Raw genomic sequence first — 18164 nt, forward strand, 5'->3', positions numbered from 1 at the left:
CAGAAACTTCAGTTCACGTGCAAAGACCATTATTTTGAAACCGGAGTTGTAGACGAAGATTTACGGGCTTCTTTTCTCTGCTGACTACATCTCAAAAAAATCTCCAGCAAAATGTTAAACTTTTTTGTGCTTCACACATTTTCATTTCTCAGGCTGCATCACTTTCCTTCGAACGCATTTCTGTGATTCATAGATAAGTGATGATGTTGCCACCTTGTGTTGAGGAAGTGAGCTACTGCCACTTTCAAAATGTGGAGTTATAGTGGCAATTTGGCCAAATTTCAGACATTTTACATCTTTGATTGTTTAAAACGTAGTGATTTGGGAAGGGTCCCATGCTACTAATGTAAATCAGAATGGTGATATATTAACATAAGAAGACTTGTGTGCCTCATCTGCATCACATCAGGTCAATAGGAAAATGTTTCCTACGAGTCAAATCGGTAGTGGGGAAAAATAACCGCTGCTGAGACTTTAACAAACTCAGCGGTCACAGAATTGTTCACCCCGTTGTATCAGCCGCCATCGTCCCCAGTGACCCCCGAGTTTCTGCTTTACCAGACCTGATCACACTTTCTCCCGACATCAGCACGACCCGAGAGAGCAGCAGAGAAAACACAAAAGTCGTTTAGTCTCGCACTGAATAAAAACAGAAAGAAAAAAGGGACAGATATGTAACTGAGAACGTATCGATTGAATAATTCAGTCCTACCCTGGCTTTGTTTCAAATGAGACTCTCTATTTGCTCCGGGAATTTCTCTTCGATCGAGCTCCAACATCTTGACAAGCTGCTGAAATAAGTCGCGACACAATCGGGCGCATTGTTTACAATTTTATTGTTATGTTCCATTTTTCTCATTGTCAGATAAAAGCAGATAAGAGAGGAGCGTTCTCGTCCCGAACAGCGTGCAGCTATGGAGGGGGAGAGGGGGGGGGGGGGTTCCTGTCCAAAGCCGGACCAGCGAACCATCTGAGGTGAGTATACGTTAACGATACGCGACGAACACCACCCCCCCCCCCCCCCCCCCCCCCCACCCCCACCCCGCCGCCACCATCAGAAAAATTGCTACGTGACACTGTCCGTGTCATAAACAGTCACAATAGTGGCTGCCGCGTTGTCAAGCTCGTCGACGACAGTCGGCCTGCAACACATTCAGGACACACAGTCATTCTGAGGTAAACTAGAGTTGGCTAGTGTTGTACTGAGCGAATAAAACTATTTTGTTATACATACTGTAGGTCTATAGTGTCGTGACCGCCACATCCTGCTCCTTACGCGCAGGTCACCGTCGCTCGTCTCTACCTTGGCATAGCTTTGGCAATAGGAGGTAACATGGTGGCGCCCCGTCCGGGGGGGGGGGCAAGCGTCTTGTGTCCATTTCATGAACACGTAGGGAGGATCTCCCAAGGCCTTGGGCCAGTGAGTATAATAAGGGACAACACAATGCAGAGATTAGAAGTCAGCTATTCATATTTCAAGTTCGACGGTTTTCTATATACTGCTACCGCCAGCTGAAGGAAAAGCACCCGTAGACGTGATTATTCTTGGGTTATGTACATGTCCTAGGCCCCGAACGCGGCCAGAGTCTGTACCGCCCCTCCCTCTTTCAGTTAGAGTGAGATCCACTGTGAAGTGCAGCTTTGCGGTCATACCAACTCAACACGAGCTTTAGCTTATTCCAATAGTAGAGGAAGGTGCTTGTAGCATGTCAGCCGACACATCATGATTTTTTTTTCTCGATCACATTTGTTTTAGCGTTCTTTCAAACGTAAAAAAGAAATAAAAAGAGAAATGAAAAAAAGAAAACATCCGAGTAGACTTTTGAGTCTAGCTTCACGACACCGGCTTAGCTGAGGTCCGAGACGGATTCTGAAATAATGAGGGGTAGACTACAAAAACAGCAGCATAACAAGGACAATTGGGATGACAAAAAGAGATACTATGATAATAATATGACACGATATATCGTCCTAGGCTTGTTTTTGCTAATATAAAAAGGTATAAATAACACATCCCCGCTTTGGTTACGTACAGTAAAGATGAAGAAAACAAAGCAACAAATGTTAAGACACAAAAGAGAAAACCTGGTGCAAATTTTCCATTTCCTTTTTTTGGGGGGGGTGGGGGGATTACCTGAGATTCCAGTCGTCCCTCAGGGCTTTTACGGGTTTGATAGCGACGGCGCTCGCCGATTGACCGACTGATTTGATCAGTCGACTGATTGAGGTTAGAGTCTTCGCGAAGCCCCGTGGGGTCGGAGGTGTTCGAGCAAGCGGCACGGGGCGGTCGTGTCACCACCAACCAGACCCGTTACACCGGAAGTCTTACCTCCGCCCGGCACAACCTGACCTGCAGGCTCAGCACGTTCATGTCGCTACAGTCCGTCAAAGCAAACGCTCTTAGAAAAAAAACTAAACTAAAAGCTAAAAGAAGGCATGTAAGCAAAGGTTGGTTTGAAATGGGCGAGGTATCCTTTACACAATTCTCCCTCTAAGGAATTTGGGGTTTTTAATACCATCATGGAATGCACTATATATTTATATTCATATATATATATATTTATGTATACTGTATATTGCCATTAATATAAGCAGGATTACTGTTGATAAATACAGTGGCCCCCTTACCAACAGAGAGCACCCTTCTGCCTTTGATTGTTGGGTGTCACGGCCCCCAAAGGCCCCCGCGTGGGTGATGGAGGAGACGCTCAATGTTTTTTTTCCCCTATTTCTTCTGATTAAACTTCCAGTATGACGATGAAATCCACACTAGCCGGGGCTTTGGTCACTCCTCGTCCACGGTCTCCCTTTTTGAATCCGCCTCTTTCTGTTCCAGGACCTGAGGGCTGGGGCTGGGCAGGGCCGCCACCTCTGTTGTAGCCAGGGAGGAGGGGTCGTGCTGGTCGACAATCCTCTGGGAGGATGTGTCTTCCTGTGGAACGATATGCAACAGATATCAGGCTACGTCCCGTTGGAATCAGGTGGGCCGCTTCTTATCAATACAACAGTTTGGGTTGTTTAAGTGGCCGAAGCAGTTTGTAGCCTTGGTCCTCTTGTGAGGCTAGTGAAGCGGCTAGTGAAGCTGTGTGTGTCCTGCTGTGGAAGGTTAACAGCCGGCCTGAGTTTCTGCTGTAAGCCCTTCTGACCTCTTGGCAATTTCTCAATTTGTTTCTCAGTGTAGTAAACTGTGGCTCATGGAAGAGTATTAGAGACAGGTATAAGAAGAAAAAAAAAATGAAGGGGAAGACTTTTCCTTTTCATTAATTATTTAAGACATTTCAACTTTATTTTCGAAATGTAAAAAAAACTTTAAAAATCTTCCCCCCTGATTTTTTTTAATAATGACTTTCCCTAATACTCTTCTGTATTTATAACCACCTTCCACTGACTTGGCTGAAACATAACATGTGTGCAGTGATGCGGGTAACATCACAGACAGCAGCACACCCTCAACACAAATACGGAGGAGGTTCTTTGCTACTGGCAGTTCTCGTGTCCATGTTCCAGGGCAAGAACATCTATTTCGTATGCAAAACATCGCAGTATGATACAGAGGTAGATTCGTATTTCCTTTTACTCGGACAATCGCAAGATATTTAAAAACAGTGATATTTATAATTGATTATGACTTGACACTCTTCATTCTGCTACAAAAATGATCAATACCAATGATATGACTGAAAAAGAGCACTGGGTTTCAACTTCGACAGTGACTCCTTAACCCCCCATGTCTGATATGACGGGCCTGGGGGTTTTGTTCACGCGTGTCCATGTTGGCTCTTGAGCTGATGACGAGATCAGATCCCGCATGAAATAGAATACAACAATATGAGGGCAATATACAAAGCGGTGCACCGATTAAAAAAGCTCCATTCTTAACATGTTCTCTTCAGCCAACGTATCTCTGTGACTGATCAGTGTCGCTACATGGTTTTTACATGCTAGGGTCCTTTTTCATGCAAGCTTAATTTCCCCGTGTGAAAAAGTCAACCCTACGGTGCATTTTTCAAACTATCTTCTTGTGCTGGGAAAGCATCGTACCATCACCCAGGTACGCAGTGGTCAGTACCTACCAAAGGTGGTCCTATAAAAGACAACTGGGTTCATGGGTGCCCAAGGCTCATGCTTAGATTTGGGGAGAGGCGGTTGGCCCGTGTGCTCCAATCCCACAGAAGATTTATTCTAACACATATTGCTGAGAAAGGCCGGGTGCTTGTGGGTCGTTTGCAGAGGCAAGAGATGGCACCAGGATGCTCTACGGGATGGAATTGTTGACTTGGCCTCAAAAATCTCAATCTCAATCCAGACCAAAATCTGTAGGATATGCTGAGAAAAACAAGTCAGCTCGATGGAGGCACCACCTCGAAGTATTCGAGACTTGACGGATCCGTCGCTAACTTGGTGCCTGATACCATGTGTCCATAGGTCAGAGCTATGTGTTGGTGGTATGAATATTAGGCAGGTGGCTAAATGGTGTATGTTGTGGCGATCTTTACATTCGCTTTTCCTTCCATGGCGAGTCCATCGTGATAAAAGTCTATAAAGCATTACCCCAACTATTATAGTGATAATGTTTATATTTCTCTTTTTTTCTGAGACAATAAAGTCATCTAAATGTGTGATCACCTGTGCCAAAAAAATGCTCGAATGACCAGTTTTAGAGTAGCACGATCAAGGTCTACGGGTCTTACCGCTAGTTGTTTTCAATTGTTATGTCGTCTTACTTGCTCTGAGAACCGGTAACTCACCTGATCACCGAACTCTTGCATCTCTCCCTCCTCACCGTTCGAGTGGCAGCTCGGACTCGGCACCTCAATTCCATGGCTTTCCAAAATGGCAGCCTCTAGTTGTGTTTGACGAGAAAAAAAGTGGGAATTGGAAACACAGGAAGTATAAATGTGCACGTACGTTTTCCGGTGGTCTATGGAGAAGAACCAATGACCAAATGCTTTGCTCCTATGAATCCACCTGCGATATGTTAAAGGGGCAGTAAGCCATTCTAAAGCAATACACGTTTTGTAAAATAATTAGCGAATATTTCCTCGCGGTCCGCTAGCCGTCAGTTCTGTGTGTGCGCATGGAAAAAATCGGGGTTTTCGGCTCAGCATGATGCAAAATGATGCAGGCCACACAACACGGTGAGTGCAGTTTGTAGACGTCACATCCAGACACATTAAGAGACGTCCTAGCGGGTGGCGCTCCCATACCTGAGGTCGCGGGTTCGCAGCCCGGCCAGAGAAGGAAGATCACAGCAACAACAAAGAGAGAAACAAGCTTTCTACAAAATAGCTTACTGCCCCTTTAAGTGCCGTCAGTTATCAGCTCCTCACCGATATTCGCTCGTCTCTTCATCTCCTTCCGGCGGTTGGCGAACCAGTTGTACACCTTCAACGCAGTCACTCGCTCAAACTCAGACAACTTACAACCTGGTTAACAAAACCAGACATCTGTCATGTCAGCGAATTTAAGAAAAAACACATTTGTCAATAAAAAAAAAAAAGCAGTCTTCCACAGTGTCATTTAAGAAACAACCACTTGGATAAAATAACAAGTGACCAAAGCCCAAAGTCTAAATGCATATTAAGTCTGCTCAACACTCTGAAACCACAATATATGCAATAATATGAGGCAAAAAAAGAGGAAGCCATATATCTTTCAATTTACGAGCTCGGAAAAAAAAGCTAAAGTCTGGCATTTCCAAATAAATAAATGACTGATATGATCAATCGCCAAAATAGTCTTGACGAGAGATGAATCAATTTATCAGAACTAGTTCAGATCACATACGCAGAATGCCATTTCAATTTGAAGTGGTTGAGCGGACAGGGTTATTTTTAGCGATCGCCCTCAGTCGTTTCTGACGGGAGCGGGCGTCGACGCAGCAGGAGTACGTCACAGTACCTGGCTTCTGAATGACAGAGTTACAGGCGCCGGCAATCTCCTCTCGCTTGGCTTCGTCCGGATACTGGTTCTCTATGAAGAAGCTGTAAGAGATAAAAAAAAGACGCCCACAGTATTGGGAAATAGTTCAATCATATCGCATCGCGGGCTTTGCATTTATCAGGAGCCGGCAGCAGTCTGAGCGGCGGAGCTGGTGACGCCCCTCGTTTGACACTTTTATCAACTCGTATTCTTTGTATTGAGCCAGAGGAGAGAAAGGACAATATTTATACAGAGGAGGAGCATCGGCAGACGGGCCTCGCTGGAGGGGAATAGATTAATGGATGCATTAAGTGGATTAATTTCAGGGACTGAAGCTTTACATACCTAAATCTCTTCTTAAGCCCCATAAATATGGAGATTATTAGGTAAAAACAGATATTAATATTACCACGCAAGCCCCCCCCCCACCCCCTCAAAAATGTTCCTTACTCATGTCCACCTTCTTCATATCCCTCCATGTTTCAAAAAGAACCATAGTCTCACATTACAAAACACACAGGGATAAATTTCCTGCATCCTCCTTATCCTCTCAAGCTGAACACACACACACACACACACCATCTTCACCTCTGCCGTCCTGTCCTTGGGTCGAAACTAGCTCATAAGGATCGACACTGCGGTAGAATTGCGTAATCTGGTGGGCACGCCTGGTGAGTGTTGTCTGAGGGCCTGTGTGCTCTTGTTACTTACAGCAACCACGCAATAGAGAAATCAATGGCACACATGCGTCCCTCTGAAGAGACTGTCAGGGACAAAGATGTTGCAGAGGTGCGGGGGGGAATAACACCTCGTAAAAAAAAACAAAAAAACCTGCATCATAAATCAAAAATGCTTCTGAGCCGCACAAAAAGCAGCAAGTCAAAACAGTGAGACACTCAAGGACACTCACCCGGGGGAAGATTATTCGTGCTATACTTTAACTTCAGGCAATGGTTGCATTCCTATCATGGGGAAATGACAATCACGAAGGTCTCGATGGCTGAATGCCGAAGTGCGGACACGTTCTAACTCATCTGTAGGCGTCAAAATACACATGGATGGTTCCTGGAAAGCTTGGCTGGAGATTTTTTTTCATAGTTGAGCGAAAAACACAAACTCAATCCAGGTGAAGCATTTGTTTTTCCTTTTATTCCAAACCGAAAACCGCTGCAACAGTTAATCGATTAGTGATCGACTACTAAATTAATCGCCAACTATTTTGATAATCGATTAATCGGTTCAAGTAGTTTTTATGGAGAAAAAATTCTCTGGTTTCAGCTCCTTCAATGTGAATATTTTCTGGTGTCTTTGCTCCTCTGTGACAGTAAACTGAATATCTTTGGTGTGTGGACAAAACCAAACATCATCTCAGGGTTTTGGTATAACACGATCAACATTTTTCACCATTTTATGGACCAAACAACTCATCGATTAATCAAGCAAATAATCGACAGATTAAATTGATTTCAAAATAATCGTTAGTTGCAGCCCCGTGCGAAATACACATCATTTGTCTCGCACCATACAGTTACACTGCTGCAGCACCTCATGTCCAAAAAGTGCGGTTTACTCCGATTGGTCGGCTGCCCCTGCTCCTCTGTGATTGGTCAACCGACCTCGAGCGTGTGTTGGAAATGTCACGCCCTTTACCCAGAGGCTTCCTGATCAGCTGTGAAGCCAGGGAAACAATGGCCTCGCTTCTGCAGCAACCAATTGGAGCCAAACTAGCCGGTGGGTGGACGTAGACGCGGAGAAAAAAAAAACCCAGGGAAGCTAAACGAGACCTTTCAGGCTCTTCGGGAGCAGAAGTTTCTGTGAGGGAGAAGGACTCCTTATATCGCAGACGTCGTCCAAAAGGCCAAATATGGGAACTATATTGTCGATAGAATGAAGGAAGTCAGAGTAATTACTGCGCAAACCCCCGAGCTCCTGAGTAGGATTTCCTCCTTTAGAGTTTAGTCAAATGGTATTTTAAAAGAAGAAATGGTCCAAAGTCTCACCTCTCCATGATTGACTGGCACTCCTTCCTCCAGGTGAACCTGCTTCCTCTGCGCAGCCGCAGCGGCCCGGCCACTATCCCCGCTCTGTCGCCGGACATGATGCCCGTCCTCCAGTCGGGCTCCTCCTTCACCAGAGAGCGCATCGATAAGGTGGCACCTGAACAATGCAGCAGCACACATGCCAGAGTTTAAGCGTTTGCGAAAAAACAAAAAGAGGAGAGCGATCATGTTTAGATGTCGCAACAGCCGAACGGACACCAGGGTGGAAGGTTGGAGTGCGAAGTCGGCGCGAACCGCTTCACTGGGACAAATTACTGTCATTCTAAACTCGCAAAAGTCTCAGAAAAACGTCCATGGTGGTGAAACGTTCGGCTAAGAATAAAGAAACAAAGCGCACATGGCCCAGGTGGTGGCAGCGGTAATTCCCATCTCCAGTGAATGCAGCATGACATCTCACTTCTTACAATACAACTGTTTACAAATGTAGTCTGTCACAGGAAATATGCCCCTGGATTGGACTGTACCAGATATCTATTTTTAGTAACTAGTGAGTTACTAAATCCTGTTTGCATCACTAAACCTGAAAATGTCTCGGCTGGTTGAATCTGTTGCTCGGAAACATTTGTCCAATCAAAACAAAATGTAACAGTACTGTTTCAGTGAGTGGTCAAACCCAACCAAACGTTATTCAGGCTAATGCAAGCGACATTACATTTGGTCACTTGAGGTTTTACTGTTATTTTTTACATCAAACGTCACATATCACCAAACGTATATATTGAGGCTTCGTCAGTTTGACCGTTAGCTATGTAATATTTCGGGACATCTACTATCCACACAAGGACTAGTTTGAGATGTTCAGCTCGTTCTAAAAAAGTGATGTTATCGAAACTGGATCAGATCTACTGTTAAATCTCCGCTATCATCATTCAAACCTTTTCACCATTAGTGATGACTTGCACCTGCTTTCTGTGGACTTCAGTTGTAACTATAGTCTGACCAGTTTAGTTCTTTTTGGAGACAGATACCAATATTGTTATGAGATTTATGAAAGTGTGTCAGTTTAGAAATATCAACTTCCGTTGCACAACCCATAACAAACTTAAACTTGAATGTGTTTACACCCGTGACCAATAAATGTGCCGGCAGGACATTGAACTGCTACACAATATACATTTCACTGCGCTGTGGCGATTCGTAGAGAACGGCCAGACGGATTCTAACATCTTTGGCATTTCTTTACCCCGATGACTTTGTTTCTTGTTACCCGCTCACAAGTAGGCTGATACAGACACAGCTGAAATGAGCGCATGTGGTCCGGCTCTTTGCCTACGCTGTACTTCACTACATTCAAGCCAAGCCCTGTTTGCCCTTACACACAGTCAGCTACTGAGGATTTCAATAGAAGCCACTGTATTTTTAAGCTTGGGGGCACAATCAGCAAAAAAAGAACTTGAAAGTGGCTATGGATATTGACGGGATGCCTGCCAGCTGGTGTGCAGGCGCCCACTGCTGCAAGCTGCTGAGGCCCGGGCAGGGGAGGGGCTGGTTACCTGGTTGGGCCTGGGTGGCCGCGGCGGCGGCAGTGTACCACGGCAGCAAGTGCATCAGCAGCTCTCTCTGCCTGCTCCACACTGGGTTGGGGTTGAGGTTGGTGTTGGGGTTGGGGAGGATGTTGGGGAGGCTGCCACTTGCCCCTGCTACCGTCCCATCTCTGTCCCCTCCCCTGGCCCTGGGCATGGGACTGTGCTGGCTTTCACTCCACCTCAGCCCTTCAGTCGGGACAAAACCAATGGTCAGGCAGGCCACAGCCGTGGATCAGATTATAGACAGGTCATTGGAGCTTGAGAGTTTTTTCGTGGGTTTACTGACACACTCCTGTAGACCCGTCTGCCAACTTTCAGTTGTAAATTTGAAAACAAAATCAGTTGTTATCATTTATTTCAGAAGCATTTGCCAATTAAGAATTTTGACAGATTCTTTTTTTCACGTTTTCGTGACGAGCAGGTCAATAGGAGCAAAGGATGTCAGGAGCGAAAGCACTGTGACCGCTTGGTCTTTGAAACCTTGCGGAGCACAATGCGTAATGTTAGTATCATTGTTACGAAAGCCTGTTTGTTAGCCGTGTAGGAATGAAAACCAGCACCAGAGTACCTCCAGCATCAGGGCTGAGAACTACAGAGGAGCCGAGGTAGAGCTTGGGGAGGAGGGGAAGAGGAGATAAAGGGCTAAGATGAAGGGAGACGGCACGGATAGCAGGTGGTCCATCGGTGGCTTTAGTCGCTTTTGCAAAACTGGTAACGGAAAATTGTGACATTTATTTATTGTGCTGTCTGTCACGAACAAGTAAAAGCCGTGTGAGCATCTTTAGCAGCTACTGCTTTGTTTCAAACCCGCACCAGATTTTTTATTGTTGTTGGTAGATGTGTCCCCTGTATCCTCGGACATTGAGAGGTCGACACCCAACCAAGCTGTTACTCTAGCCTGTACAGACACACCGCATTCACGCGCTAACGTTTCATTTCCAAACCAGAAGGGCCTCAAAATTATTGATTGGCATCTCCTGTGACAGGGCTACCTTTATCATTTGTCTTTCCTCTGAAATTATAGATTGGTCCCGTGTCCTTCCTCGACCCCGCAGCCTTCGAGGACCAGGGTGTGAGTTAGCGTGAGGTAGTAAGAGGTGCGTGGGTTTACCATGCAAGGGGATGGGGGGGTGAAGACGGGGACAGATGGAAGGGGAGGTTAGCAAGCAGTCCTTCACATTTATTAGACACAGGGAAATATGATCTCTTTTTAATATGAGCCTCATCGTGTCCACAGTATAATCTATTATCATTTCCCTGACATTCAACCTTGAGGCCCAGATCAGCACTCTCATAATTAATCTTCCTGTCCCGAACATCCATCACGCCTGTAACTGTCTAACGTTTTCGCCCATCTGCTCTACAATAACATCACATCCACCACTGTAAACTTGACGCCCCGCGCGTCTCACCTGGGTTGTTCCTCTCCAGCAGGTACCAGCGGTAGAAGGCTCGGCGCTTGGAGTCGCTCATCTCCAGGCCCTGCTGCAGCAGCCACTGGGAGATGTAGCTCTGGCTGATGCCTGCGTGCACGAGGCAGGACATGTTATCTCGACACATTAAAGACGTTGATTTATCTCACGCTGCCGCAAAACGGCATCGGCGCGGCTGAGGTGGGCCGCGAGCCAGCTGTGGAATACTCCCGTTAAGCTGATGAAACCCAACAGCGATGCCTGAATTAAGGACACGTGAGCCGATGCAAAACGTTTTCCGGGGAGGACAGACAGAAAAGTAACTTTGCTGATGCAAACATTGAGCTTATGAAGAGCCGCATTACCAATATCGGACAAAAACACTAAACATTTTAGCTAGTAAACACAAGCCGTTGCACGGATCTTGTCCATGCCATAAATCATAAATTGTTCAAACATTCATGGCAAAAGTTGGGGAAAGTATGTGAAGCCCTTGGCTAATGACACAGACAAAAGTTTTTATGGAGTCAGGAGTTTTCAAACCTGGAGTCCAGTCGATGCAACATGATTGGACAAGTGGTGTGTGTGTGTGTGTGTGTGTGTGCGTGTGTTGGAGCTGCTTTAAAAAAATCACTCAAACATTCTGTTCTATTGACAACACCTCAGATCTTAGGTAGACTCGTGATGGAGACTTATCGATTGACATGAATTCATGTCAAAGAGTTTAGATGTTCATCTGACGATTTAGCATTGCACTAACGATTATTTTCATAATCGATTCATCTGTCGTTTATTTTCTCGATTAATCGATTAAAATTTAGTTGTTGGTCCATAAAATGTCCTAAAATGCCGATCGTGTTTCCCAAAACTCCAAGATGGTGTTTTGTTTCGTCCACACACCAAAGGTATTTAGCTCTTCTCTGATTTCGCTTAAATCAGAGAATTAAGACTCCTTTTTTTCATAAAAACTACTAATAGTTGGCGATTTATTTAGTAATCGATTAATCGATTAACTGTTGCAGCTCTAGTGGAGGGAGCATCATGATTTGGGGCTTTGCTGCCTCTGGGCCCCGGACACCTCCACATCGTTGTGGGGGTAAATTATTATAATGCTTATCAAAGTATCTTGCAGGATAAGGAGAATGATCTCAGGAGGATCTCGAAGGAAAAAAAATTCCTTAACGTTGTGCAGACTCCAGGAAGAGTTTGTTTGAGGAAGCTGATGCCAAGAGGAGGTTCGACCAGTTGTTGAATCCGAGAGTGAATTATTTTTCCCTCCAGCACTTTTTTTAAGTATAAACTTAAGCACATTTGGTTTGTCTACACTTGTGACTGAGGTGAAGATCAGATTATACATACATGTACTGTATAACTACATATACTATAATTTCTTATAATCAATTATCACCATGTTCATTTCATTCTTTGCGTCTCATTTTTCAAGGACTTCCTGCTTCTCTTGTTGTTATGGTTGGATGAATGAACAAAACTTGACACTTGCATTCGTCACTTTGGGAAACTGTGACGAGCAGTTTTTGGACATTTTATAGGCCGAGTGACTAATCAAGAGTAAAAAAATAATAACAATCTGCAGATTAATCGATAAAGAAAATAAATGTTGTTGTTGCAGCCCCAGCAAACACTACTGTGGAGTCAGAGAGAGCGCGGTGGACTGTTCCAACAAATCGCACGACCAGTGATTCATTATTTTCATACATTTCCAAATGATTGTAGGATACAGTTTCTAAATTAAGCTGCATTCAGTCATATTATTTCCTGTAACTTAGCAACCGACTGCGGAATAGACAATCAGCTTCCTGTCTACACCAGATTAATGCTGATTGGGAGCTAAAACTACCATTTTAAAATGAAAAACATAGCAGTATGGATGAAGCCTTAGTGGCTAACTTAGTTATCAAGCTTCATGTTGCTATTGAGTGGACGAAAAACATACAAGCAAACAGTGAACTGGCGTGAGAACCTGAAAATAGAATCAAGAGTCAAATATGTGTCTTATCTGAATCAAATCAAACTGAAATATGAGATTCTTCCACCCCGCATGTGTGTGACATGTATCATCATCAGTTGAACGAGCTGTAAAGACACTGTAGAAACAACCTGGTACCTACCCGTGACCTGGCCGACGATTGCCTGAGAGATCCTGCGATTGTTGAGGAACGTTTTGATCTCCTCTTTCACCAGGTTGCTGTCTCGCCTGTGGAAGTAACAAAAGCCCCATCACGGCCGAAGATCCATTACACTGTGGTTAAAACAAAAGCCTTTGCTCCGACTAACCTTATTCACTGTTGCTTCTCTTTTTTCAGCCATCCCTGAACGCCTGACCTGAATTAACTCCACTAAAATGCTGGAGAACAAGTCTGCACCTCTGGGGACTGTAGCTGTCATTATCCTATCCGATGTTATAATAAGTCTCTCTTTGTCTCTACCGTTCATTTGCTCTCTCTACGCTCGTCCTCACCCAGTACTAACTCATCCCTGGCCCTCTTAGCACCGACGCGCCCCTCTTTTCCCCTCTCACCTCATGTACTCCTCCACCTTCTCCTCCAGGTCCCATTCCTCCTCGCCCATCATGTCGTAGCTGAACGACCGCTGAACCGCCACACTGGGAGGGTACAGGGGCGGAGGCGAAGCCTCGTAGCTGTGGCTGGGGGACAGCGCGGCGCCGTCCAGGCCGGAGGTCTGCGTGGTGGCAGAGGCCAGGGAGAGCGAGGAGGAGGAGGACGACGATGACGAAGAGGACGGGGCCGGTGCGGCCGCGGCGGGGGTGTTGTTGGACGGGGCCGGGTGGGAGTCGCAGTGCGAGGGGCGGTGGTCTGGGTCCAGCCTCTCCAGGGACTCCAGGGCGTGGATGATCTGGGGTTTGGTCATGCCGGAGAGACGCAGGCGCTGCAGGAGGTCGATCTGCTCGATGGTGTAGCGTGGCTCGGCCTCGCAGCACTCCATTCTGGCATCTGCAAACACAACCAAGAGTGTAAAATTTTTTGCCACAGTGAACCCGAGACTGGCTTTTTTTCACTGAAACACAAGACCAATTTTTGTAAGTGAATATGAACCAACTGCGCGGCTCTATTAATACACCACAGCTATGCACGGCTGGGTGGATTTCTCACCAGATAAACAGCGAGTCCTCGCAAAGCGTTACCAAGGCATATGCTGCTATATTTATCTCCACTCTGCACCGTTTGATACACCTTAAATTTAGATAATATGTGGCAGACTTTGTCAGAACCTGCAGAGACACACCGATGAACGACGAGAGCATTATTAATAGACAAAAAAGACACACACACACACAAACATTTCAAACACTAACCCCCTCTTTTGTCGCCATCCATTCATCTTGAAAACAACACTTAATCTGGCAATAACCACGTCATCTCCGTTATGTTGAGAGCACATAACTTTGAGGCCAGACACAAGACTGACTCGGGTGGAGAAGCAGACTGCATTCTCCTCTGGAGAACCCTCGGGTCATTCAAAGTGTTGGCACCCCGTCAAAACGCTTGGCAGAGGCACTCTGTGGCTAACCTTGCTCCATTTGTCCAGAGTGGAATTAAAGTAAGATCCCCCTGGCACACGTGGCCCAGTCATATCCATCGCTCCCTTTTTACGTTCCCCACCTGCCTTTCTGGTGCAGAGGGCTGTACGGTAAGCCTGTCGAGTGAATATTGTACTTATAATAACTGTAATCATATTATTACACTCGTGTTACTTGACACGACTTGGTTGAAAAGACCTGGGAAAACTGAGCGCATCAACGCGTGTTACAAATCTATTAAAACCAACTCCTCATTACAGCATAGGTTTACCACAAAAAGTTAATCTTGTTAAATGGAACGTGTCACAAGAGGGACAAAGAATTCTGGGATGCACCCATGTGCCTTTGTTGATGAGCAGGACTTTGGTAAAACTCGCCAGACTCTTGCAAAGAATTATATTGCACTTTTTCTTTTTTTTGCAGAAGTCGTTTAAGTCATTCACAGTTTGTGTGTTTTTTTGGGGGATCCCGAGTTCTGTCAGTGCACGACCAAGGTGATGCACATGAAACCCCGTCGCTCGAGGTCATCTCTTACCTGCCGGAGGCGGCGACGCGGACATGCGCCCCGGGAGCGGCTCGGCGCGCGGGGTCGCGGCGGGGACGCACCACTGGCGCATGGCTCGAGCGGAGTGGTCGGCTCGGCCCGGACCTCTGCGGAGGGGAAGACAGGGAGACTTGCTGCAGTGTGCCGCGGTCAAGCTGCCTCTGCTCGCATGCTGACGGGGGGGGGAAAAAACGATAACTCCACACACACACACACACACACAGCCTGCAGATCACTCGCTAGGTCGGCTAAGCGAACGCCGTAATCTGTGCGCCGTGCCCCCCCCGAGCACCAGCCTCCCCATCCATAGCCGCTCCGCTCGCTCGCGTACTGTCTCGTTAGGTCAAGTTCGCCAAAAACGAGTCGAAGGCGGAGGCGGAAGTACTGCAATATAATTTTCACAATAAAAGCATTTCCCTGACATCGCTACAAAAGAAAGTTGCACGCTTATACCCAAGTGAATCAAAGGGTTGTATTGACAGCAGAGCAGAGAGCGTGACCACAACCTCACCTCCAACCACGCACAAGCAATTACTTGCCGTTGTGTTTAGGAAAGAAAATATTGATATACACTATTAGTCCCTAGCTTTAATTAACTAGAGGCCCTGTATCTATAGCCGGTGGTACTTTACCACATAATACACAATAGTAAGTTATTATTATTATTGGGGAGCAGCATCGTAGCCAGCGACACAAACAGACCGAACAAACCGATCAAGAAAAGCTGGCTCCATAATAGGCTGCAAGATGGTGCACCTTTGAAGCTGTGGTGGAGAGGAGGACTATGAACGAACTGTCATCCATCACGGATAGACCCGGAGCCATCCTCTCCGCCTCACACTGGACGGACGGCGGAGCTCCTTCTCCGATGGGCTGACTCCGCTGCGCTGTCGCAAGGAACGCTACAAGAGATCTTTCCTGCCACGAGACTTGAGACTTTACAACACCTCACCTCTGTCTGACAGAAAGACTCTGGACTCTTGTTTGATCTAAATTAAAAACATAAATCCCGGCACATTTGCACCTTCATGTGGTAACTGATTGTACTACTGCATGATGGATGACCATTTCGACTGATAATATTTCATGTCAATTCTTTATATTTATTATTCTTATTCTCTATATTTTTGCAATTCGTACATTTTTTACATTTGTTTGTGCATATATTGTATGTGTGTTGTGTGCTTGGGATAAATAAAGAAACTATCTATCTATCTATCTATCTATCTATCTCTTCACAGGCTCCTTTCTTCGTTGACGGTATACTTAAAAAATGTATCCAAGTACACAACATACGCTTTTATTTTGAAGGATGCGGGAAACAATTACTTAGTTTGGCCACCTTGACTCTACAGTCCGCCTCGTCTGGGTTATCAACTCGCCTGAAACTTCCACCTCAGAGGTTACACACGCACATCCAGCGTGACAGTGACAGTGTTCCCGTCGGGCCGCCGTGTGAGACGCGTGCACGGGTCAAACGTGTCCGCCCGCGGACAAGTTGGCGCATTGCGTTGGGAGGTGCTGCTGGGTCTCGGCTAGTGGCTAACGAGCTAGCTCGCTTGGCTAGCAAAGTTAGCCGACGGCTAGCGGCGGGATTGTCCCGCACCCGCGGAGCGCGTCCCCCCCCCCCCCCCCCCGCTTACCTCGCGTCGCCCGCGGAGCCGGGCAGGGCGGACGGTGACGGTGGCGGAAAAAAAAGTGTCGGTCGGTCCGCCCGACCCCCACTCGGAGAAAGTCACTTCCTCGGGCCGGAGCGGACAGTTGACTCAACGGGCGCAGGGTGAACGGTGCCGGCTCATGTTGCCTGTCAGCTATGCGGTGGGGGGGTAAACAGTGTACGTGGGGAGTCCGTCTCAATTTATGACCCCTCACCCGACACCAGTCAAGCCGCCAGGAATTATGATTATGACTTCCGGTTGTACTGTACCCACCATAAAATACCCATAAATATACTTAAACGCTTCAAGAAGTGTTGACGTTAAAAAAAACAACACGATACATTTCAACCAAAAACACAACAAATACCAACAATGCTTTTCCATATCTACTTTTACGCAGCTTTAGAGGAAGTCTGTTTTTTTTTTTTTTTTGGTTTAAATTCTTTTATTTTGCCCGCTGAGGGAAACACGTGTCACTGACTGCGTCCGCCTCGACGCGGCTCGTTGTCGGCAGATGCACAGAGCCCGAGGACGCACAGTCCGAACGTTACGCAACACAAGTTCACCCAGTGGGTGATCACAGCCAGCGCTCGGACGTCCCGCCTCCTCCTCCAAACAGCGATTTCATAAACAGTTGGCAGTCAGATGGGTCAACGCTGCTGCCAAGCTTGTTTGATTGAGGTCTGACTTGGAACATGTTAAACTAAAACAGAAAGGGTAATAACGAAAAAGATAATAATCTGACACAAAACAGACAGACATAGACATGTCCAAAAAGGAGCGGGGAGTAGTACACCCCTTCTACAATTGGTCATTGTTAATCATATTCCTCCAGTCTTAAATAGTCTTAAGTAAATCAAATAAAATGAAAAAAAAATTGAAACTAAGAAAGAAGAAAGTATCAATCTAAATGAATGAACCATAGACAAACAATGCAAATGAAGCACCTTCGTCCCTGTACCCTGTGAGAATGTTTGGACATGCCTCGTCCCATGACGTTGCCCCACAGACGGAAACACAAAAACTTGAAATGAAATTATCCACTTCAATTATAACTTGCTTTCTCTTTGAGTTAACCTTTTTTTGAATAATTTACCGGTAGATCGTTATATATATATTTTTTTGCTTTAAACATAAATCGTGCCGTTTGAAATTGTTTGTGTCCGTGCGGAGTCAGTACCCTTTTTTGGAAAAGTAAAAAAAAGTCTTCACCTGTATGAACTCAATTGAACCTTTCCTAGAACACCATTTGTTGCTATATGTGTGTTCTTAATTAATTATGCTGAAGTAGCTATTGGAAGTTTCTGAATATCATGTCCATTGGACAAACTGGTCACTATCAGCTTTGAAATTGCATACAAATGAAAAACATGATGATTTTCTCACAAATTCTGGAGTTACAAGGAGCTTCTTTTTTCCCCTCTGATTTCTAAGCAGATTCACGAATGTTTATTTGCAATGGACATTGGAAATCATTTTACAA

At 45.8% G+C, this 18164-nt stretch overlaps 1 protein-coding gene across 4 annotated transcripts; it reads right to left on the reverse strand.

Moving 5' to 3' along the window:
* Positions 1–819: 819 nt before the first annotated feature.
* Positions 820–18054, reverse strand: zgc:91944 (uncharacterized protein LOC436941 homolog). 4 transcript variants are annotated; one of them, XM_035634693.2, is made up of 11 exons: positions 16667–18054; positions 15015–15130; positions 13460–13892; positions 13050–13135; positions 10921–11031; positions 9476–9694; positions 7923–8079; positions 5902–5984; positions 5331–5426; positions 4749–4843; positions 820–2932 (listed from the first exon to the last, which is right to left on the reverse strand). In XM_035634693.2, exons 2-11 carry the CDS (start codon positions 15094–15096, stop codon positions 2786–2788), a joined length of 1509 nt encoding a protein of 502 aa, XP_035490586.1. In that variant the 5' UTR covers positions 15097–15130; positions 16667–18054; the 3' UTR covers positions 820–2785. The 4 variants fall into 4 exon arrangements, with proteins under 4 accessions (XP_035490586.1, XP_035490585.1, XP_035490587.1 ...); XM_035634692.2 differs by having other exon boundaries at positions 15015–15195; XM_035634694.2 differs by lacking the exon at positions 15015–15130 and having other exon boundaries at positions 16667–18053.
* Between the last annotated feature and the right edge of the window lie 110 nt (positions 18055–18164).

Source organism: Scophthalmus maximus, chromosome 5 (genome assembly GCF_022379125.1).
Source record: "Scophthalmus maximus strain ysfricsl-2021 chromosome 5, ASM2237912v1, whole genome shotgun sequence".
NCBI classification, from domain to species: domain Eukaryota; kingdom Metazoa; phylum Chordata; class Actinopteri; order Pleuronectiformes; family Scophthalmidae; genus Scophthalmus; species Scophthalmus maximus.

Coding starts and splice junctions, on each gene's coding strand:
- zgc:91944 (XM_035634693.2), bottom strand. CDS start 15,096: ATGCGCCAGTGGTGCGTCCCCGCCGCGACCCCGCGCGCCGAGCCGCTC. Junction 8,080..9,475: donor GGCCACCCAGGCCCAACCAG/GTAACCAGCCCC, acceptor TGCATTGTTCAG/GTGCCACCTTATCGATGCGC. Junction 4,844..5,330: donor GAAGAGACGAGCGAATATCG/GTGAGGAGCTGA, acceptor AAACACAACTAG/AGGCTGCCATTTTGGAAAGC.